This window comes from Brachyistius frenatus, unplaced genomic scaffold, assembly GCF_029030835.1.
Source record: "Brachyistius frenatus isolate BFR_SWC_R1_liver_20210118 unplaced genomic scaffold, ASM2903083v1 Contig_20, whole genome shotgun sequence".
Classification (NCBI taxonomy): Eukaryota; Metazoa; Chordata; class Actinopteri; family Embiotocidae; genus Brachyistius; species Brachyistius frenatus.
Genome location: NW_027210619.1, coordinates 4,630,148 through 4,653,974, shown reverse-complemented (window position 1 = coordinate 4,653,974; position 23,827 = coordinate 4,630,148). Strand labels below are relative to the sequence as shown.

General features: G+C 39.0%; 2 protein-coding genes across 5 annotated transcripts in view; both read left to right on the top strand.

Annotated features, from left to right (window-relative positions):
* The first annotated feature begins 3,865 nt into the window (after positions 1–3,865).
* LOC138619246 (sperm-associated microtubule inner protein 4) lies at positions 3,866–7,095 on the top strand. The gene is made up of 8 exons (XM_069695535.1): positions 3,866–3,920; positions 4,015–4,083; positions 4,195–4,224; positions 4,339–4,529; positions 4,877–4,965; positions 5,045–5,222; positions 5,418–5,497; positions 5,573–7,095. Exons 4-8 carry the CDS (start codon positions 4,346–4,348, stop codon positions 6,470–6,472), a joined length of 1,431 nt encoding a protein of 476 aa, XP_069551636.1. The 5' UTR covers positions 3,866–3,920; positions 4,015–4,083; positions 4,195–4,224; positions 4,339–4,345; the 3' UTR covers positions 6,473–7,095.
* Positions 7,096–9,538: 2,443 nt separating this feature from the next.
* osbpl3b (oxysterol binding protein-like 3b) overlaps positions 9,539–23,827 on the top strand; it is a 34,537-nt gene continuing 20,248 nt past the window's right edge. For all 4 annotated transcript variants that reach the window (XM_069696153.1, XM_069696151.1, XM_069696152.1 and 1 more), the window contains exons 1-2: positions 9,539–9,659; positions 22,540–22,691. In XM_069696153.1, coding sequence (XP_069552254.1) covers positions 22,596–22,691 — 96 coding nt within the window. In that variant the 5' untranslated portion in view covers positions 9,539–9,659; positions 22,540–22,595. The remainder of the gene's footprint in view (positions 9,660–22,539; positions 22,692–23,827) is intronic.

Genomic DNA, 23,827 nt, shown 5'->3' with positions numbered 1-23,827 from the left:
GAATATGCAGAGGTGAAGAAAGACACGGCGCCTGTATAGATATTCTCCCTAGAAATTGAAGAAAAAAAAAAAAATCAACAACCAAGAAAAAAACAGGGCAGGCTGTTCACTCCGTGTCTTTATTATATACCACCAGAGACACTGTGCAGTGCTCCTATTAAAGCACTGATCGGATGTTTAATTTCCATTGAAAAAGCGCATGCAAAAAGCATTTTTTTACAGTGTACAGTAGGAATAATGAGCTTGTTTAAAAAGCACAGCTTAAGTCAACATGTAAGTTGTAACTGTGAAATATTCATAGTGGGATGAATTAGATAGATAGATAGATAGATAGATAGATAGATAGATAGATAGATAGATAGATAGATAGATAGATAGATAGATAGATAGATAGATAGATAGATAGATAGATAGATAGATAGATAGATAGATAGATAGATAGATAGATAGATAGATAGATAGATAGATAGATAGATAGACTGGCTGTAAAGGTATAAAAGCAGCTCTGACTATGTTACCTTATGACAGCACTGAATAACTCAAGGGCACTTGGCTTCCAGCTTTCAGAACCTGACTGAATAGATGGAGAAAGCATGTGAAAACACTCAAAGGAAATTGTTGTTTCGCCACATTTCTTTGCTCAAAGTTGCATGTAACTGGAAAAACACACTCTTGTAATAGATGTATTTTGCCTTAAAATATTTCCCATTGTAGAGAAAACACACCTTGGAGCCATACACATGCACACATGCACAGACACACACACATGCTAACACCCACACACTGTACCTCCGTGGTAGTGAAATGTGGTTGTTTTTTTTTATTTTTTTTTTAGAGAAATTAAATTAATGGAATATTCTCCAGAGCTGCGAGCTTTGAAGTGTAAGTTCACAGGTTCATCTTTTATTCTTTCATTCTCAGCTCACATGAAAGAAGCATCATGAATGTCTCCATAAACTCTTTCAGGAAGCTTGTAGTGCACCAACAAGGAAAGGACAGATTACCAACCTGGCAGTGCAGGCAGCTGCCCAGGGAGCCTCTGACCATCAGAGGTAGGATGAGGTGAATTGTTGCACATACAGAGTTTGACTTTGACTCTGTAGACCTATGCAACAGCCAATGTTGGTGTCTTTTAACCATCACCACAATCTTACCCTCACATTAAACAAGTGGCTTTACTTGGTCAAATGTAACTTAGCATTAATCATGTGTAGCAGATGATTAAATCCTGATATACAAGTCTAGTGGTTATGTAGGGTATTTTTGAAGGTACGGAGTAAGCACCCTGTCAAAATATAAACAAGACCTTTCTTGAATCAGTTTATATTATAATATGTTCTGTTTATTAAGCCTAGATGGTGATTATGTCTTAATAACAGTGAAGTTGCCAACTTCTGGCTGCTCAGAGAATACTCGTTGGTTTCAGGGGTAAGATGGGGTAGTTGATTCTTGACCAGTGGGGTTAATCAATGTCACATGTTTTTCCTCAAGAGAGAGGTGAATTAATTCCTTTCAGAGGTAACTACAGGAAGAGAATTAAGTTGGATTCCTGTTGGTGTGTGAAATCCTGTGGCGGATAGCCATCAGCTTGCAGCTGCACAATAACTTAATATTAGAGAAATCACTGCAGGCTGTGGCCCATTTGTAATGCAGCAGCAGGAAATGTAATCCGGAGAGCAGCGGCTCTGCTGGGGCAGAGCAGGGTAATTGGTTACTGGACGTAGCTTAGGCTGCTTGATAGGACTTGGGTGTTTTGCTGAGACTTTGGACAAGGTCTCTTGAGAATCCCAATTAAAAAGCAGAATGCAGAATATGAGTCTTTTGAACTAACAAACAAGGCAACGTTTGCTGCTTTGGAAAGCAGTCCATGTCATGTTCAAGGAGAGGCAACTGCATTGATTATGTGTGCTGATTGAAAACTGGTATTTAGATGCAGTTTTCAAGTTTCTGATGATTTATGGAACGGGGAGTAAATCAGGTGTGTGTCCTGTATTTTTTCTATTAGCTTCTTAATATCTGCAATGACCCTGCATGAAGATACTGGTGTCTGCAGAATTTAGAACAGGTATAGTTGCTTTACATGAGCGATATCTGCATTTATTTTTCTCTGCTCCTCACTCTAATTTGAAGTGAGCAGGGTTCTGTTTTTTATTTTATTTTAATGATGCCTTTTTAGTCATGCATATTAAATGTTATAGAGCAAAGCCAAGTTTTAATGGACTGTAATGTTGGGCTTTAATGTCAGCAATATGTACACATTTTCAATTTTGTAACAGGGAAAATGAAGGATTATTTCACTTTACTCATATTTTGCAAACTAATGTCTGACTCAGCAGGATGATGTATAAACATGGTCTAAATCAGTCCAAGCTTATTTAAAATGCCATCTCAGATTAATTTATTTAAAAAATAAAAAAAAAATCAACATTTCATCAAATAGGGTTTGAGAATAATCTGAGTCCTTTAACATTTAAAGATTTTGAAACTGTCCAAGAGAACTGACATACCTTTTTTCCAAATAGGTCAAATCATTGTGTCACAGTCTTTAATGTGAACCCTATCCATCAAGAAAGTAATGACAGAGTAGCAGCACCATGGACACATGGACAGCTCCCGCCGTCCACTTAATCCAAGAAGAGAATGTTCTACAAAATGATCACACACTTTCTAAATCACAATAAGAACAGGAAGATTTTCCTTCTTGACTCTGACTGATTCTGACTTTATTCAAATATGTTTTGTGGATTTTGCTGAAGCACATATGGCTCAATTGATCTCATTTGTTCTTTGTTGAATGGAGGCAATGAAATATGACTCCTGTAACCAAACACCAGTTGCACACAGCTTGTATCTGGTGTCAGCAGTCCTTGGTCAGAGCCAGCTTGATTTTCATTCCACCCCATGCTTAGTTGTATGAGTTCATCAAACTGTGAACGTGTAATATTATCAGATCCATGCTTGATGACTTGATGATGGGCATCCGGAGCAGTGATTACCCACTGCTGTAAAAACATTAGTGTAATGCATAATATCATCATATTTAGGTGCCTGCCTAACAGATAAAAAATTACTTTCAACTTCACAGTTGATATTCTACTGGTTGAAGCAAACATTATCAGACAGACATTATTTCGGTGTTTAGTTAGTCTTAAAAAAGGCTTTTTAAATGAGGCCTCTGCTACACTCTCTGTGGGCTGTATTGGATGTCACTCACACTGATCCTATTGTTCATTGTAACACCATCACTCTGACCGTCCCAGGAATTCAAACCCACTTCTCTGGTCACAAGCAAAGAGGAGGGAGTCCTGTTCGGTCAACAAAAAACATTTCCACTTTTATCTGGACTAGGACGACTGCCTATCTGTATCTGCAACAGGAGGATAAAATAAACCTCTGGATTTCCTCTGTACTGTCCAGGTGAGTGAGTGTGTCAGCATGTTTTGGTATAATAGTGTTTTACTGTATTTCATCATCATTGATGCAGTATGAATAACATAGGAGTGTTAATTCTCTCTAAGAAACCAGATGTGTTTGCTGTTTAATTTAATATTAAACTAAATTGATATTGACTTATATGTGTGTAAACATACTATTCATTCTTTAACCAGGCTGTTTGTGTGCCATTGAAGGACAAATGGCCTTGCCAGTAATGATAATTGGCTGTGAGTTGACACTCAAACAAAGAGACAAAAAACCATCACTGATTGTTAGACTTAGTTTTACTCAAAGATGTGTCTTGATTCTCTCTGTTTTTGTCCTTCTACGCTATTTCCTCCTCAGGGTTGTATCCTTCCTTCAATTTTCTTCTTTATGAGTCAGGTCTCCAGCAGCCACATGAAGCCGATGTCTTCACTAACCCACAGTATCCCGCCTGATTTAAATGCAAATTATCCCTGGGGTTATGGCAGAACCATACCTGAGTGAGTGTAGAGATGTTCTACATAAAAAGCCAGTTGCAAAATTAATAATGTGATATATTTTGCATAACTATATACTGGCTGTTTACCTTCACAGGCATATCACCAGTCAGCAATGTGTTAATACTGGCAGAAAGAAAAGTAATGTCCGTCTCAATGACCAACTGTGAGTAGTCAGTGGTTTACTTTAAGTGCAGCACCATGAACAAATCACTTAAATTATTTCAATAACAATCATCTGCAGTGAAACAATAACATTTGGTTTTTCTTTTGCCAGCATACCAAAACCAACTGACATAAATGTGGCGTGAGTGCTTTTACTGTCAGCACACGAACAAATAATATATGTATTTTTTCTGTAGAAAGCTCTGCATTCTTATTTACCTTTTTTTGTGTCTGTTTCAAACTTGACCTTTTATAGGGAGAAAATGATTAAGACCCCTACACCAAAAGAGCATCCCTTTTCATCCCACATTCCTCGGTTTGCAATGTTTCCATCCGTCCGCTCTCCAGATGATCCTGAAACTGGTGTCCGAGCTGCTTCCCAACCTTTCCTCAACCGCCTTATCCCAAACAGTGCACCAGACGTTACGCTGTGGAGCAAAGCTATAGGTAAGCGGGGACAGATTGTGATAAAAGGGGCAGTAGGATAGTTGTTTCTATGGAGCCATTACAGAAAAAACACAAGTTTCCCATATTTTTCACATAGGACACATGTGATTACATGTATGACACATGTTTATCACATGTTGCAACATATGATAACATGGGGAAAATAGGTGAAAAAGTTTCACACATGCTATAAAATTCTTCTAAAACCACGTTTCCCATGGGAAAAATACATATTTTACATGCACAATGTGTGGTCACATTTGATCACATGGGTTTTTAAACATGTAAAATCATGTGTTTTTTCTGTAAAACAGATTTGAAAAATATTTTTGTTTTTCCACGCACAGGTGGTCCATATAGACACGAGATCCTAGAAACCCCAGTGAAAACCAGGAAGAGGGCTGTTAGGTGGACAGGAGATCATGGCTTTTTGGATGTGAGTAATAAAATATAAATAGTTTCACACTCTCATTGAAGTTAAACAGAAAATAAAAATGTCTTACAACACCCTCCAGCAGCATGTAAAACCACTGAAGGGAGAGAAGGAAGTTTTCTACCCCACCCCTCCAAAGACAGTGCTGCCCAACCCGAAACTTCGTGACTGGGATTTGTCGCTTTCGGAGCGAACAAGCAACATGCTGAAAAACTTGGAGAAGACACTCTGGCTCACCACTTACCAAATCCACTACACAGGTAAGAAGCCAGAACACTATAAAAATACAGGATCCTAGAAAAAAATGAACACAGACTGTAGTTTTGCTGCTAGAAATTATGAAAGCTGGTGTGTAGAACCACTTTGCAAAGTCAAAAATAATGCAGTAATTATATTTTTGTGATGTTCAAGTTAATTATAAATAATCTGACACTCATGTTTTATGTTGTTTTAAGGATCGGGGCCAACAAATCCATTGCAAATAGATGATTTCAAGGAAAAAATTTGTAACCTCACTGGAATCCATGCACCACTGGTAAAATACACTGCACCTTTTTACAGTAAAATTTACATTGTGAAACACTAATAATCCAAATTATTTTCCCTACAGCGAGAAAGGTCCTATCCTGTGTTTGTTCCATCTAAACCAAAAGGATGTCGAAGAAGAGAGGGGAGCCATGTGGGGAGGAGCACCTGTAGTCCCACTGCAGCTGAACTCCCAAATACATCTCCAGCTCTAAACCAAAGCAGTTCATCAGCTACTGTAAACCAACATAGTCTGCATGAGATCACAGCTATGCATAATGAGGCACCAGGTCCAAACCACATGCGTTACAGTCAATCAGATTACAGCACTGGCTCCACAGAAGCACATCGCAGCGAGCCGTCCCAGGAGATCTTACACAAGCAACAAACTCAGGGCAAAAGCTGTGTGTGCGAGGGCAGAGAGAGAGAAAACCACAAAGTCCAGTTTGATGAAAGTCTCATGCGAAGATCCATGTCACAGAGCAGCCAAGAGGCTAACGTTGCCCAGATCTCAAACACAGAGCAAACCCTGGACCTGAACAACCACCCACATTCCCAGGGAGAGATAGAAGTCAGCAGCGTGACTGAGCTGTGTGTACCAAGTAGCAAAAAGAAGTATTTTAAAGTTGGAAGAAATCTACCTCAGCAAGCTGTAGCCAAAGACCAGATATTTATTGAATCACCCACTGAGTTATTATCACGGGCAGCTTCAGAGCAGGAGGGCCTGATAGAGGGCAGAGAGCCGCTACACAGTATCTCTAATCCCTGCATCCTGCCACGGCCTCCTGTCCTGCCAGTCATTCGCCCTGTGGACAGAGTTGGTGCTCTCAGCCTCCTGGACTTTCAAAATTCATTCAGCAAGTCTGAGGCCCATCGCAACTTCAACAGCTTAATCACACGAGCTGCTGTGAACCTGAGGGACAATGTAATCAGTGGGAAAAAACACGACTTCTTTGGGATCAACTGCTGCTACATCCGTGGATAAACTCATCAACATGAATTTTAACATCTCAGGGAAACAAATAACAGCTAAATTAAACACAACAAAATATAGAGTAAAGGCCTCCAAACTTTTTAGACCATGTACCCAACTAAATTTCCCAAGTACCACTTCTCACTGCAGATAACAACATTGTTTTGTTTTTGTCATGCATTAACCTCGGAAAGCCTAAATAAAAACAACATAAGGCACACCACTCACAATAATCCCTCTAAACCAGCAGAGGGAGGTCTTTAGAAACAACGGTTTGTGGCTTTCGGCTCTTTCTCTCTCTCTGACCCATCAGGTCCAGCAATGTCACTTTTCTCTGCACTGTTTCTGGGACTTTATAACCATTTTAATATTTCACTCATTCTGCTCGCTAAACTCAACAACTGAGCAGTCAGAATCCGACCTCATCAAGTTACATCAGCATTATGCAATGTCACTTGTTGTGACGTCACCTGACGTGGCAAAGTGCAGGCACATTTTTCTTCTAAAATATAAAAAATTATTAACAATTAATATTTACATCAGAGTCATGTTACATGACACTGAATGTAATATGTGTATGTAATAACAGTTGTCCGTAATGAAATAAAATTAAATGTCCATGATTTTTTGGACTTTTGGAATTGTAATCGTTAGGTCGAGCCTCACATACCACGAGTGGTATGCGTACCACAGTTTGTGAAACACTGATGTGGAGCTTTGAAATATTTTAATTTGAAAATAATCTAAAACAAATTTATGATGTTTGAATTTCCCAATTTGAAATGAAATTTCAGTACAATCATTTCCAAGATGTTTTAACTTCCATATTAACCGTTACAGGCATTTATTACAGGTTTTATTTAAATCAGATCAACTTTATTGGCCAGGTATGTACACATACAAGGAATTTGACCCCGGTTGTACTTGCACTCATTGTACATACACAGAAACAGACAATTAGACATATATGCATATATACAGTCAAAATACCATCAAACTTTGCACAATGCACATTTTTTTTAGTTGTGTGTATATATATATATGCAATTTTTTTTAGTAGTGTGTACTACTAAACTAAAAAAATGTGCATTGTGCAAATTTTGATGGTAACTGCATAGCGCAAACGGTACAGTGTTATTGCTGATAGATGGACACCTCGTGTCTAGGGCTATTGTTGAATACTCATCATTACTACTATGGCTTATTACTACATTTTCTATAACATCCACACTGAAGATTGTTTGGCACGAAACACGTATTGGCTTTCATGTCCTAGCTACAAACCATGCATCTTGTCCTGTGAGTCTCCTCGTATGATCACACTACAATCATTGGATCTATGAATGTATGTGACTCATTACTTCTTGCAGATCCAAACAACAAATTTAATCACAATTGTAAGCATAGTAATTTGCAAATATTGTTAATTTGATCTTTGGCTCCACACATTTCATTTGTAGTATTCATCAGAGCTCAGGATTTATTATACAATACTGGTCTCATGTAAGCTGTAGCTGACTGTAAGAGTGAAATGAAAAGAAACAGCCTTCAAAGCACACTTTTAAGTGAGTTCATCCTGCCTGCGCAGTGCTGCACACAGAAGGAATATTCAGCAGCACTGAATTCATAATGCTGCACCAATGAACACTGATCTTTATCATACCTTTTTCTAATTTTACAGAGGAAAACATCTGTATAAAGCTGATTTCTCCCCAAAATAATGCAACACACAGTGTACCACAGAGCATTGTGCAGCCTGTGTTATAGAAACCACCTCTAGGTGTTATAGGTGCCGCAGTAACCTTCTAGCTTGCCTCTATGAAAAGAAAAAAAAAGAAGCTCTTTTGCACGTAATCTGTTGCAGCCAGGCTGACTTGTGTGAAAGCTTTTTTTGTGACACGAAGTCCTTGAGCGACAAGCCTGCAGCCTTGAGTGGTATAACAGCCTCTCATTCAGACCAGAAAAAAATATATATATAATGGCTCACACAGCAAAATGGACACGAGCTATTGTCTCGTTGAATGTTGCAGACAGTGTCAATTTGTCAAGTAATTTTGTAACGAGCACTTTCTTAAAGACAACTAAGATAAAATTGGATTGTTGTTGGGTTATTTTGTTTTGTGTCTGCTTCTGTGCAACAGTCTCAGAATTGTAGACCTGCACTTATGTCACATTCAAGGTCTTAAATATATCACCTATATATAAACTAAAAACCTGCTTATTCATTCATTAGTTATATGCAGTAGGAATCCAGAGGGGGATGACATCCCCCTTGTTAACCTGCTGCAGCACCCCTTTCCATCCCCAAGAGAGTGTGCAGGGGCTGAAGGGTTGTTTATTTGAATATGTTTGTCTTGTTTGTTGGACTCATTGATCCTTTATCTGCCTGAGGTTTGTGCAGATTAGAATCTATAACCCCGACTATAGCGCTGAATTATCAGTAGCCTAACTGTGCTTTATATTGGTAAATCACATTGTGTTGACAAAAGCTCCCATTGACCATCCCTGCTGTTAAAAAAATTAAAAAAATCACCAACTGGTTATATGTTAGTATTTTACTGTCTCTGCAAATGTCTAATTTGTTTGAGCACATTTGCCTTGAACGCCACTGAAAAGTAGTAATGCAGCAGTTCATCCAGCAGGTGGCAGTATATCATAATTTTCTGCCATTTATCATTCTGACTTCCATTTCTTGGTTGTGATAACAGCTATCTGGTCGTTTTTGTGACGTTGACATCGTTTTTACAATCCAATGCAGTCAGTAAAACCTAGAAGAAAAAAAAAACACCCCTCATCTACAAATGGATTCGAGAAGATTCAAATACATCCGCTCTTACAAATGATATCAGAAATATATGACTCGCGTGCAGAGTGATAAATTGTCCTTGCTTTTGGGGTCCTCCACAATACGTCACGGAAAATGCTGTCAATGATACAAACCCCACCCCTTTAAGATGACGTAGGGCTCTGGTCTGCATTTTAATTGGAGTAGGGTGCTCTCGGTCACGCATCATAACCCCGCCTCCATACAGAGGTGGAGATGATGCTCTTAAGTGCGAGTGGTGCAAGTGTGTACATATTATAGTAAAGTCGGCACGTCGTTTGATCCAGGCTATAATTTGAACGTCCCCATTGGTTGTGCTCTCTCCTGCAGATAAATATCTGTTCACCGACCGACTGGTTCCACTCGTAGTTCGAGGTGAGTGCGTTTTTTTTTTCTGTTGCAGGAAAAGTCATTTTTATATTTTTTTATCAAAAACAAGACGTGTCAGTCCTTCTAGACATGAACATCAGGATCATGTTTAACTGAACAAATCAAGTGAACCACTGAAAACATTTACGAGTTCAAGAGAAAGCTGTAAAAAAATGTCAGAGTCCTTACTGTACAGCTTCCAACTTAAACAGTACAACAGTAAACTGTATTTATTGTAAAGGCAAGGGCAGTCAACCCCCGAGTTAAAGGCCTGCAGAGTCTTCCAAGCAGCGGAGAAGGTATGAACATTGTGATTCAAATAGTTAATACCAATCATTTTAGTTTCCCTGGTAACTCTGAGTCCCCTGCTCTTCCTCTAGACAAGTGAAAACAAGTTGTGGATGATAGTCTGTTTCCATATAAAGCCAACATACGGTAGAGCACAGCGATACCAGCACCTACCCTGAGTTACAAGCCACAAGTCAAAAGCCCAAATGATAAATATTGTGCATTTATGTTTATTTGGTTGAATCTCTCCTGCTGAGTGGATGTAGGTGTGTGTGATAGTGTGCGCAGGATCCAGATTTAATCAGGTTTTAAGCTCAACATCTCATGCTGATAGTGTTCAGAGCAGAAACAGGATTATGGAGGATTTGGCTGTTTCTGTCACTATGCAGATTTTAAACACAACAGAATCTGTATATTAGTGATCAGTGCACACCTGGGTTTCATTCAGTGTGAATCCAGCATGACGATAGTAACTGAAGTTATAATATAGTTATGGGACACAACTCCACAGTCAGATGTCTGTTTGAGTTAAAGCTGTTTTGTTTGGCTCTCATACAGAGTAGTGGTCATTTTACGACTTACACTGCGTCCTCTCTGCTTTCCTGGATGTTGTGTCAACAGTGCAAACAGAAGAGGCTTTTCAGGTCCTGCTTGAGCTGTGTGTTCACACATGTGAGAGGTTCAATAAGGGCTACTGAGAGTTTCTGTAAAAATGCCTGTCCCGAGGTGGAGTTGTAAAAAAGGTGCATAGTGTGCACGTCCTTCCACAGATCGGTGGGCAATGCAGGGGAAGGACAGAATCAAGGTCATACAGTAAAAATCAAGCTTGACAGTGGATTTTAGGGTCTGAACATATTGTTTGTCGTAACACTCAGTACTTGGGAGCTAGTAAGATTCACTACTTCTCTTTTCCCCTGTCACAGCTGTGTTCACTGGGGACTGTGGTTTGTGTGGTCGGAAATTTATGACTCTTGCAGCGCTGGAGCTGTTTCTGCTCGGATCACACCCAAATCAGTGATTGCAGTCAGACACAGGGAGACTGAGACCAAGGAATCAACAGAATCTGTGGAATGCAGCAGCAGGAAAGAAAAAGTATCGTTGTTGTGAAAGGCTGGTGGTTAAAACAGCAGAGGCACTGCGTCGCATGAGGTGACCTCCACAGTGATTTCACTGTATGTGTAAATGGCACAACCTGTAATCTAGGTTTCACATTTTCACAAACACTATTCATGTTTGTGATGATTCTTTACAATATTGGAGATCTCCTGACGTTGTGTTTTCCATTTCATGTATTGTCATATCGGAGAATATTGCACAGACAGTCACTTCAACACATTGATATTTACCAGTCAATAATTCCCTTGCACTTTAACACCACTGAGATAGTAGAGGATGTAGTACAGAGCAGTGAACATATGGTCACTCTCAATCACCTCAAACACACTATTATAAATCATACCCTGACCTGTGTAGCAGTGCTGCACGGTCTATGCTTTAAAGAACTTTTTTTAAATAGCCACAAACCAACAGGTGAATGATGAAGGGGGTGGGAGAAGAGGAGCAGAGAAGCAGCTGTTGGGAGCATGTGGCAGGTGTTGGTGCTCTTCCTGCGTGGGCAGTAGGCCTACATAAACAATTCATGTGGTTTCATATGTAAACAGGTAGATATGGTTTTAGGCCTGGAGTAGAGAAACTACGTTTATCGACCTTATCTGCATTTAAAAATTTAACTTGAAACATTTTTTTTGTTTGGTAACCACAATACAAGCTGCTTGTACTGTTTAAATAACACTATTAGAGTTATACCGGAAGAATAAGATCACTAACTGTTTTGCTGTTATGTAATTGTTTTCCAAATTTGTGCCATGATTTTTGAATGGCAGGTTGGTACTCTTGTCTTCAGCCTCCTCCAGGCAGAAGAGAGACTGAAGGAAGCTCGGAGGCTGATTTCATAACTCCCTCATAGACTGCCAGATATCAGCATGAAATTTTAACGAGGGCGGCACTAACAGATACTTTTAACTTAAAAACAATGGCACACTCCACGAGCAAAGACATGTTGTTATTGGACTCCTCCACACAGCCATGGTCATTCTCGTGCTTCATAGAATTGAATTATTCAAAATCTTCCTCATTTTAAAGAGCAGCACTTCCAATGTACTAAATAATGTAGGCTTGAAGTCATGAAATAATTTTTGATTCTTCCCATTTGGACAAAAGTCAGACAAGGCTTTGTCTTATTTACAATGAATGATTAGCGCCCCAAGAAATACCTACATAATGTTATAATATGACTGTCTCGTTTTATTGATCAAGTACAAAGGGGTTTTGTTCAATTTCATCTCTGGTCTTTTCAGTACCAGAATCATATCCATCACACTTTTTTTTGTCCTTCTTTCTATGTTTTTGTAGTTTCAGCCCAACTATTTAAATACCAGAGCTGTGTGAGTTTTAGGAGGTTTTCACATATAGCTCTATTCTCTAATGGAACCAAAGTTATTTCTCTTTGATTAAGAACATAATAACACTTTTGTGTCTGTCCAGAGACTTTAAGGGTCTTGGTTCTCAGGACTCAGGACTACTATCACAAATAATCCTACTTACTTTGGTAAACCCCTGACTTCTCCCGTACCTCCATCAACAAGTAACATTTTATTTTTTGATCAAGTACATGGAAAAGCAACAATATTCCTATCACTTTCAACTGTGCTCATCTGTGAACTTGTGTTCAGTGCTAATTAGTTCATCTTAGCATGCAAAGGACAATGACATATCACTGACATATAACCTGCCACACATCAGTATGGTAGCATGAGCAGGATATCATTTAGCTCATAGCTCCTCACTGTGCAGCCTCACAGAGCTGATGAGTGGCTGTGGACTCTTAGTCTTTCTGGTGTGCGTTGCACAAAAAGAAGATTTAAAGCATCAAAATGTCTTGTTTTATTAGCATATTTCACTCACAATATCAGTCCACTGTATTTTTAGATGATCTAGTTTATACTGTCAAGCATGAAAAAATTGTGATGTGTTTCTTGTTGGATCTCATGGGAAACATTAGAGTTGGATTATACATCCAATACAAAGTTATACAAATATGAATGCAATTTGTTTATCGGCGCCTTTCAAGGCACTCAAGGGACACCTCACAAACTCACTCAAAAACATAACAAGTAGCAAACAAGTAGCATCAATATACAATAATTAGGTAATATAATAAATACAGTAAATTAGGTCCATGATAATCTACACATAGGAAAAGTAGATCATCTTTAAAGGGTGGGTGGGTGAGATGTGATCCCACTACAACTTTAACAACACACTTCAAATATATTCTTCCAAAGCTCGACTGCCATCAAACCACAGAAACACAAGCTTTTCAGAGAATAAAACTCAGAGCTGCTTTGTGATGACTCCCCACCCTTTTTGTCACTTAAGGGTTGCTTCAGTTTGAGTCACCCTGTGGTGCTGTGACAGTCTATTTTCTATCAGAGAGTTATGGGCTCATCCACACTGAGTTAGGAAGACTTTACTGATGCAGTGTTCAGGCATGAAGTAAATCTCTCTTCTCAGTCAGACACTTCATCTCAGGCTGTCCATAAATGGAAGATAATGGAAGACGCTGCCATGTCTAAATATATCTCCACTCCAAGGACTTGGAGATTGCTTGCGGCAGTGCAGGTGTTGATTTCTTTTTTTTAGGTCTATTTTTTGTCCCCACGTATTCTTATTAGAGAGCATCCACATGCTAACATGTCAGAGTTAAGATGAGAATGGATGCTGCTGCCTCCCAGTCAGACTGTGATCTTTAATTGGGAAAGCAACAGCTGAATTGCCGGTCATGCAAGGTGCTACATGTGACACATAGTGAAGAGCACTTTGCACCCTGAAATTCAGCACATGCACTGTATGTTCCCCCCCCTCCCATAATCTTTAGCTAGTGAGTATTGAACAAAGCTACAGCTCTTCTCTGTGTCCTAATGAGCTAGTGTTGAGTTATGAGGCTGTCAGGCTCCCCCACACTGTGACTAAAACAAAGGAGAGGACCTCTGCCACATTCAGAGCAGACAACAGAAAGAGATAGAAGGTGGGGGTGTTGGAGGGGAGGTGGTGTGTCGAGGATGTGGTTGATTAACAGGATGCAGTGTGTCATTGGTGAGAGTGTATAATACATAGCTTGTCAAGTGTAAGACAGTTTTAGACATGAATAATAATAAAAAAAACTTATGCAGCAGGAAGTTATTGAGCAACTCTATCTGTCTCCCCCTCATTAGCATGACCATAACTCCACAACCTTTTTCTCCCAGGGAGAATATCATGGGCGAATAAAGCTTCAAACTCCATTTCCTGCTGCTGAAAATGTAAGATTTTGGATAGCGGAAAGAGCTGTGCGTACTTAAAGCTCAGCTGCATGAGCTGTTTTTTTGGAGAGGCTCCCTCTGGCCTTGGCAACCTTTCACCATAATGCCTTAAGCAGATCAGGAGCAGGCGTTACCATCTGTGCATCCCTTTTAGAAAAGGTGTGGCACCCACACACACACACACACACACACACACACACACACACACACACACACACACACACACACACACACACACACACACACACACACACAAGTGGGGTGGCAAACATTACCCTTCTTGGTCAAGAAATGTTTCAAATGAATAATGGATCTCATATTCAGGTGCAGACAGTTTTGTCTCGGACTCAGTCCTCTGGGATAATGGCTTGCTGGGTGCTGCCATGATGACCTGTGTTATTGTTTGAAGAATATATTTTGAGAAAGACTATATCCAGACATTTCTGTGCTGCCCTTATTCTGCAGATGGATTTCAGAAGAGAGACTCCTTACTCCAGAAAAGATAGATGACAGAAGTAATGCCTGGGGAAGAAGATTAATTACTGCACCTGATAAAAGTCAGAGTCCTTGATAGGGGAAAGAAAGAAACTTTCCTCTGTTTCCTGTGCAATTTGTTCATCTTCTACTCATTATAATAACTGAGACAGGAGTTGTTACCTCCGCCCTTTGACTGATTTCAACCTCTTGAAGGACCGGGCAGCGCTAATCACAGTTGTGAATGACATAATCTAAGAAATATTTCATTCAGATTTGAGTTACTTGTCTCCACTCCTGATGTCCCCAATAAAATCCCAGTTTTGTCGATGGTGTTATCATCATTTCATGAAGTACTATGAAGTACATAAATCACAGATATTCGCAAGATATGGAATTTTTTTTTAAATGAATTCATTAAACTAAACAAGTGGACAAATGTTCAGACCTTAATGACTTCTGAATAAAAAAAACTGGCAGTTGAAAGAGTGCTTGAATGTTTGAAATACCTTAAATTTTAAGGCCATTGATGGATATTTTTGGAGCATAGCACCGATTTGTTCAGGGTTAGATGAGCACATTGACATCTCTTTAAGGTTTGTACGCTTGATATGAAGCGACAGCCAGCAACAGGTTATTTTAGCATAAATACGTGTAAACAGCTAACCTGGTTTGGCCCAAATGTTCATTATTCAACCTATAAAATATCATGTCTGTCAAATTATAATGTGTACACCAAATCTTTGCTTTGTATGAGATTTAATTTTCATCTCAGATATTTTACATCAGATTTTACAGCTGTCAAAGTCAAGAAAAAAATGAGTAATGAAAGCCAGTCTGCATTGCCGTTTTAATTGACAGTACTTTCTGTGTCACAAATTATCTCACTTTTTATACACACCCTTTTTTTTGTTTCTTTTATGTCAGACTTTCTTGTCTTCTCCCAAGAAATAGCTGCTCTGCATTTTAATAATGAAATAACAAAGACTAAGTGGCATCATCCCAACAGGGTAATGCACAGTTGTAACTAGATTACTATTATTAAGGTGGTAACTTCGAGATGCTGCACACGAGAGCCCCGCGAGTCTCCTTCAGTGGGTAGCTATCAGAAAATATGTAATCACTGTGCAAAGCAAACAAGATGAATAATATGTGTGCTCATTACAAATCTGATTCTGATGAGTTTATCCTGCAGAGGAAAATAAAAGGTCACTTGGGGCAATGTTAAATCAAGACCGATTTATTTAGGTAATTCTGTTTCATCAAACCAACCCATCACACAACAAAACGGAATTTGTTTAGATCGAGTCACGCGGAAAGCCAATCCTTTTTATCTAATAAAATAAAAAATATATATATTTATAGTTTTTCCTGCAGCTTTGTTACTAATACATAAACATGGAGCTCATAACCATGTTTGCTTTTCATGGCTTCCCTTTGGAATATAATTGAACACTCACAGCTGGGTTTTGCATATAAAATGTTATTTAAGATATTATGCAAACCTCAATGTATTTAAAGGTTATCTAAATGTCATCTCATCGGCTTGGCAAAATTCAATATTCTATCTATATTTTAAAGATGACTCATTTTTCACATGGGCCCATGCCTTCCTCCACAGCAATTGCAGGCCCACTTCTCAGCTAATAATTACTGAAGCGTATCCTGCCCCTTCTAAAGTCACTTTCTACTTTCACTTCATATTTATTAGAATTGCCCAGCCCAACCGCACCCAACATCTTTGAATTGCTGTGCTACATCAGCTGCCAATAGGAGCTTACAGTAAGAGCTGTCATTTTTGCAAACATGACTCTATTTCCTAAACAAGCTGCATGGTGGGGGTTCAACCATGAGATGTTTATTCTGGTGAGTCACATCCTAATGATGCCTGAAAGCGTGTTATGCTTGTCAGCCCCTTTGGCAGACTCTGGAGACAGTGGAAGGACAGAGGAACATCTGCAACATGAACTGCACATGAGATGTAATAGAGGCCTTTCAGCTTCTGTCAATGTAGTTAGTGCAGCTTAAAAGGACATTAAGTCATCTATAACTTCAACTGACATCTGTAGCTGGGCATGGACTTGTTGACAGATCTCTGGTACGCCTTAATAGGGAGAGTTTGTGTTCTATGATGGCGCATATTGGCAGACATCTGGTGAGATGTGTTTTCGTCAAGCTCTTGCTATGGTTATTTGTGCAATTGGACAAAATAGTTTTACATAATAAATTTACATGATTCTCCTATATTTCTAAAATTATTGAGAAAAATTCTGCAAATCAATTATGTGACCATCTGCACAGGAATTGGTTGTTCAGTGAGGATTTAGAGCACAATAACACCACTTGTGAAAGTCAGCAATGATTTTATTGCCTCAGACAACGGACTCGTCTCCCTACTTGTCCTGCTAGATCTTAGTGCTTCATTTGAAACCAGTGATCACAACATTTTATTGCAGAGACTGGAACATGTGATTGGGACTAAAGAAAGTACATTAGGTTAGTTCTAATCATATTTGTTATATGTTTAATTTGTTCACATCAGTGATGACTCTGGACTTCCACAGGGTTATGTACTGTATATGGTCCAATTTTCTTCTCGTTATACATGCCTACATTAGGCAATAGTATTTGGAAGCACAACCTAATTTTTTTTTTTTTATTGCTATGCAGATGACACCCAGCTATATTTAAAGCTGCAGCTTCCTCTGCTGCTGCAGTTTGAAAATAGTTTATGTCGGGGGTCGATACTTTTCCACTATGTAGACGAGATGGCAACTGTCTAGTGTGGAAAGTGTCCAGCAATTCCCACTCAAGTTTTAGACCTTTTGGACCGAGTACACCACCCGGGTACTTATAGTGCACTGCATGTCACTGCATGCCATTTGCAACACAGCTCCTGTCTCAGCGTGATGCTGAACAATTATGCATTTGTTACTTCTAGGCAGGCCTATTGTAAATCCTTATGATCAGGATGGACCAATAATTCTCTTAAACGCCTCCAGTTGATCCAAAGTACTGCAGAAAGAGTAGTGACGAAAGTTGGCAAGAAAGATCATATTTCTCTTGGATTAGTTTCTCTTCATCGGCTCCTTATGAAATTAAAACTAATCCTTATCCTTACATAAAAAGCCATAAATGACCAAGGTCCATCATATCCTAAAAACCTCATAGTTCCATATTAGCCCAATAGGCTACTATTACTGTGCTCTCAGCGTGCAGGTTTACTCTCCTAGAGTTTCCACAGTAAAATGGGAGGCAGAGCCTTTAACTTTCAGGCCCTTCTTCCTGCTCCCAGTTTGGGATCAGGAGGCAGACACCCTCTCTACCTTTCAAGATTAGGCTTAAAACTTTTCTATTTCACAAAGCCTAAAGTTAGGGCTGGCTCAGGTATCCCTAAACCATCCCTACAGGACTATATTGCTGGGGGACCTCCTATGATGCACTGAGTACCCCTCTGTCTGCCACTATTGCATGTTGTTTCTTTAACACTGATGTTATATTGTGGTGTTTTAATATTATAATTTCATCCACTGTTGTATGTTGACATTTTGTTTTAAAGTGGTTGTTTTTCTCCTGTGCTTATTGTTTTTCTTCATTCATCATATGTTTTAGTCTTTGTGATTGTGAGTGTATTGGGACCAAACTGATTGGTGATTTTGGTGGTTTCTCCTTGTAGTATAGCACGATGATTAGTTGGTTGATGGAAAATTAATTAGCAAAGACTACGTATCATTGTTCAAGTAATTTTTCAAGCAATAATGCCAAATATATTTTAGTTTCAGCTGCCCAGTTGTGAGTCACTTCTTCACTTTAGCTTTTGTGACTGAGAATGTTAGCAAGACAAAACAAGCAATTTGAAGAAATGTTTCACTTATTTTTACACTGAATAGTTATTCAGATGAATAAATAATTAAATGAATTGTTGGTTACAGCCAAGGTTATGTCATCCCATCACTTCTCTCCCCCCTCATTTTGTCCCTGGTCTGTACTGCTTACCACCTAAAAGGACAAAAACACCCCTAAAATATATTTGAAACATGACTATCGCTTGTGTGAGGCTGGGTGAATAGGATGGGGGTTTTCTGGTTGTTTTCAGTGAGATGAAAATGCCAGTTTAAGTTCGAAGCTCCTACATCTGTCTCATCCAAATGTCATGCTGGTTTCTCATTATAGAGCAATTGTGGCTACCAGCCACCCACACTTTACTGGAATATTCAAGAGATGTCAGTCACCTCTTCGCACAAACGGTTTAGCCTTTTGTATGTGAGACACTTTAAAAAGAACCTCTGCCCAGAATTTGTTCTTATATAGTTTAAAATGCAGCCTGAAAATTGCTGGTGATGATGTACATGCATCCAGCAGTATAGATGAAATAAGACATATTACAAGTAATACCAGAGAATAAACTGGATATTTAAAAAAAAAAGAAATTTGAATTGTTTCCTGTTAAAACTTGCGATATCTACTTGCTTAATATATGAATATGAATTAGATTTATTTTTTTTTAGCTATTTTTCAGCTCATCAATGTTGAGAGATTTTGCTGTGATATATTTTCAGATTTTGTTCAGGCTGCTTGGTAGATATTTGATTTGGTGGGATGCATGAATCACAGTAATCATCGATTCAGATGCACAGGTCAGCAGTTCTTTTTCTGCAAAAGACAGCTCTTATTTTTCTATAGCTTTTTAGATTTTTATCTTCTCCAGGCCTTGACAAGACAATAAATATTTGCATTAAATTACACCTCCCACTTTCAGAACCATGCATCTGTTTGCACCTATTTGTAGTCATGTGTATGCACTGCACATGTTCTTTTTGTGCTCATGTATTCATATGTAAAAGAAAGGCTGTCTTGATGACAGTAGAACTTTCCCTGTGCCCTGTGTTTACCTTTTGTCCTCTGTGGTGGTCAGTGTTCATGTGATCCCCTGTTTCTTTGGCCCTAACACACTAGACAAACATATTCAGCATTCCCCTTTACCAAGCTGTGGTCACGGTGACTGTTCTGAAATGGAGCATGAACCACAACCATTTAGACTTAAATTGTTTTCATGCTTTTTCCTCAATTTTTGGGGGATAATTTGTGTGTTTGTAAATGACACCAACAACTGTCAAGTGAAGTAAGAATCCACACTGACTGTGCCCTTAACCCTTCACACGGCTACTGTGCAAATGAATAAAGTTTGGGTGAAATCACATAGTGTATTTCTTCTTCATGTGTTCTTCAGTGTGAAAGGATAATTACTGGAGCTCTGACATCTAATACTGCTGTCAACCCGATGAAAGCCCAAGAAGTGGTGTTGTATAAGATGAAAGGGTGCCCTGAAGGGCGACAGTGTTACAGACCTGCACATATAGCTGGTGTGATCAGTGGAAAGTGGATGAATAAATCATAGGAGATGGTGAGAGAGCTTTGGATAGACAGATAGATTACATTTAGTGTCTCATAAATCACGGCTGTCTGTAGCTTAGTCTGTTTCTGTTCTGGGGATAGTTAATAGCATTCAGCAATTATTGAGCTGCAAAATGCACAAGACATGCTCTCCTGCTGCTGGGGGCATCTCTTTGTGTGTCCATCCACTTTGATCCTTTGTTGTAGCTGCATTTTGGGCGCCTTTCTGTGTCGATGTAAACCACAGCCTGTGATCCGCAGACAGAGAGCTGGTGTAGGCTCGGCCAAAAGCACGAAGGTTTCAGATGTCCATGCTTTTGTCTGTCCAACACGAGAGGCTGTGGCCATTACACAGCACAAAACTAGTGGATGCAGAGCAGGTAATGTGATTAACCTTGCTGCTGCTTCCTACTAAACACGTAGTGTGTCTTATTCAGTCCAAGAGGCAATGTTTGCCATTAGTTTTCACTGGTAGTAAGGAAATGGTTCGACAAAAATAGTAAAGGGTCCACTTACTAGATATTTAAGAGGTTTCAATCACATGTTATGGTCATCATCAGCAAAGTTGCTCAGCTGTAATGTCAAATGTTGTTAAAAGGTCCCATATTTTAAACTTTTCTGGTGTTTTAATTGCAGTCCTGATATCCATAAGAAGATATCATTGATTCTTTAAGCACCAACAACCAAATCAATTTAGCTTTACATACAATACATACTCTCTTTAGCTGTTTGGTGTCTGTGTCTCTAAGGCCCATGGATATCAATGACTCTATCTTCTGATTTGCTGACTCGTTTGAGTAATGCACACCCAAGCCAAACACAGGTTTTGTAACTTTCTCGCTCCACTTCGGTAGCCACTTGGTGTTGCTACCCAATTTGGACCACACATGCGTGTGGCAGCATTATTGCTTAAAGATAAAGTAAAAATATCAGGGTAAGCCAATCAAAGGCAGAGTAGCGAAGGTCATGCTTTCACCATCCAGTAAAAAAATGCGTAAAAAATAAGGTTTCGGTACATATTGGCTAATGACACTTTGTTTTTCCCTGCATAAAAAGTTGGACAGTGAAACGTGCTGGGTGTTGGGACACATGACTTGATTGTACTAATCTAGTGCTAAATCAATAAGCTGATTAATTGGTTGGTCAGTTGACAGTGAATTAATTAACAATATTGATCGTACTATGTCCATAGGGTAATGTAAGGATTTGCTTCTCTTCTTTGTCATTATATATTAAATATCTTTTTGGGTTGTGAGATGTTTTTTGGATAAAATAAGCAATTTGCAGATGTCACCTTGAAACCAGCTGTCATATTAAAATGATCAGTCTTGTGTCTTTGACAGAATCTCACAGACAGTCACTTAATACAGCGATGAACTCTGGCCTAACGGTCCACAAAGTCAGTACTGCTGCGCACCCTCACTAAAGCTAAATGAATGACCTGCTGCTTGTTCCTGTGTGGACAATGAGATTTACACACTGTTCCTGGTTGTTGATCATTCGTCAACACTGTGACAAACTGCCCCTCACATTCCATTAGCAAAATGTGGTTTCATGTGCTCATGTGGTCAAACAGGCACTTAATGTTAATTAAATTGTGTGTTGTGTGGCAGGTGACTGAAGGTTGTCACTTTCTAAAGAAATAATTTTCACACTGTTACATTTCACTGATGATCTCACTGCATATGTGACATGTGACATGTACCTTTTAATTCCCCCATCACTGGGCTGTCTGTAGAGTCACAGCCAATACTCAGTACATCTTTCATGAGCTTGTTCTTTATTTGGGTATTTCCGATATTGTACTACTTTATAGATTTTAGAGGGAAATATAGTTTGAAGTCAATTTGCTAACAATTTTTTTAATTGATCAAATACTTGAAAATGGAAAAAGTCAAAATTGTTGTGCATTTCAGCTTTATGAATGACTTCATTGATTAATCTGTTTTAGCAATCAATTAATCAGTTAATTAAGATACTATAAAACAATTTAATTGTGCTTCTTCAGTGTATCTACCCTCATAGATATATAATACGTCTTCCAACACACCTATACTTCAAGAGGCTGCTTTAGATTTATAAGATCATTAAATGCTGACATTCCATCACTGACTGAAAGGGTAAGATATGAATTATTTAAACCTGTGGTCTCTTCAATAGCAACCCAATTTGTATCCTCCAGTCCTGCTTGCCAATTTAGTTTGCTGATGTTGAGAACATTACATGTCATTACATCCCATTTTTCTGCTTCATAACGGTGGAAAAACTGATCACTCCAAATAAGCTAATGTATTTTTCTGTAAGTGCGAAAAGGCTTTTAGAGAACTTGCCTATTGAAACCATCTTTCTCTCCCCCATTATACTCTTAGTGGAGGGATGTCCCTTGTCCTCCATCTGTAGCCTGCGCCGGCCGGTCTGCAGCGAGATGAGCTCAGAGGAGCGCAGCTCCGCCATGTCACAGAAGATCTCCTCCCTGTCACGAAGCAACAGCAGCTCCTCGTCCAAGCACGACAGCCGACAGGTAACACTCACGATACACTGACAGCTCACTACCCTAGTGTGTCGTACATGGAAGGGAAAAGGGTTGGAGTATATTTTTTTTGTGGTCATTATGCTGTTTCTGTATAGCTACTGCCAGTCCTGGCAGAGATTTGTCAGGAGGAACTTTAGGTGTTAACAACACAAATGTTTAATACATCCAACCACTATTTGCATTAGGCACTAAAAGCCACCAACTTGAAAGAGACATTTTCTATTTCTCATCCTCACATCATTTTCTCCAAATGTGGAAGATTTTAGAGCACTCTGAATCACTAAAATGCAATTTTGCAACAGATCAAAGCAAATTCTCCCACACAAATCATGGAGAAGAGTATGGACAAACTGTTTTTGCATTTGCCTTGAGCTTTTATCTTCAGGCTGCAGACTCATTAATTTTTCATTACTCGCAACAGCGTTTCCTATAGTAATAGAGTAATAGAGTTTCTCTCTAGTACTGCCCACAGGACAAACAGACTTCACTTAGGAGAAATAACAAATACAGATACTGAAAAAGCATTCTCATTAGCAAAGGACCTCTGAACAAACAAACAAATATTCTGTAATATCCTTTTGTGATAAATATCTGTTTCAAATATCATAATACTCAGATCTTAGTTTTGAATCTCCAAATAAATGAAGTCAAATGTTTAGTTTATAATCCAGCTTGAATGTCATGTCATTGTTCACTCTAATGAACTTAAATAGTCACTAATGTTTTGTTTCGTTGATGCTTACTGGCCTACACAGTGAGTTTGATATTTGGCAGAGAGTACATTTGTGAATTTTAGTGGATTTGATGAAATTACATAACAGTGGTATTGATCTTCTCATCTAACTCTTGGCAAGAATGCAAATCCTTAAATATCCCTAAATGTCAAACCATCCTTGAATATTTAATTTATTAAACGTTTTGAACATGGATCATAACACACTTGTTTTTGAAGGACAAGGCTCAGTCTCCACAGACAACCATCTTAAGGGTCCAGTACGATGTCCAGGATGTCAGACCAGTTTGAAAATATTCAGCGTCATTGCTTTCTTTCTGAAAGACTCTGTTGACCTTGAAGAAAAGAGGCCCAGCACTGTGTGACAGTGACTCACTGTATGACTGTGTCG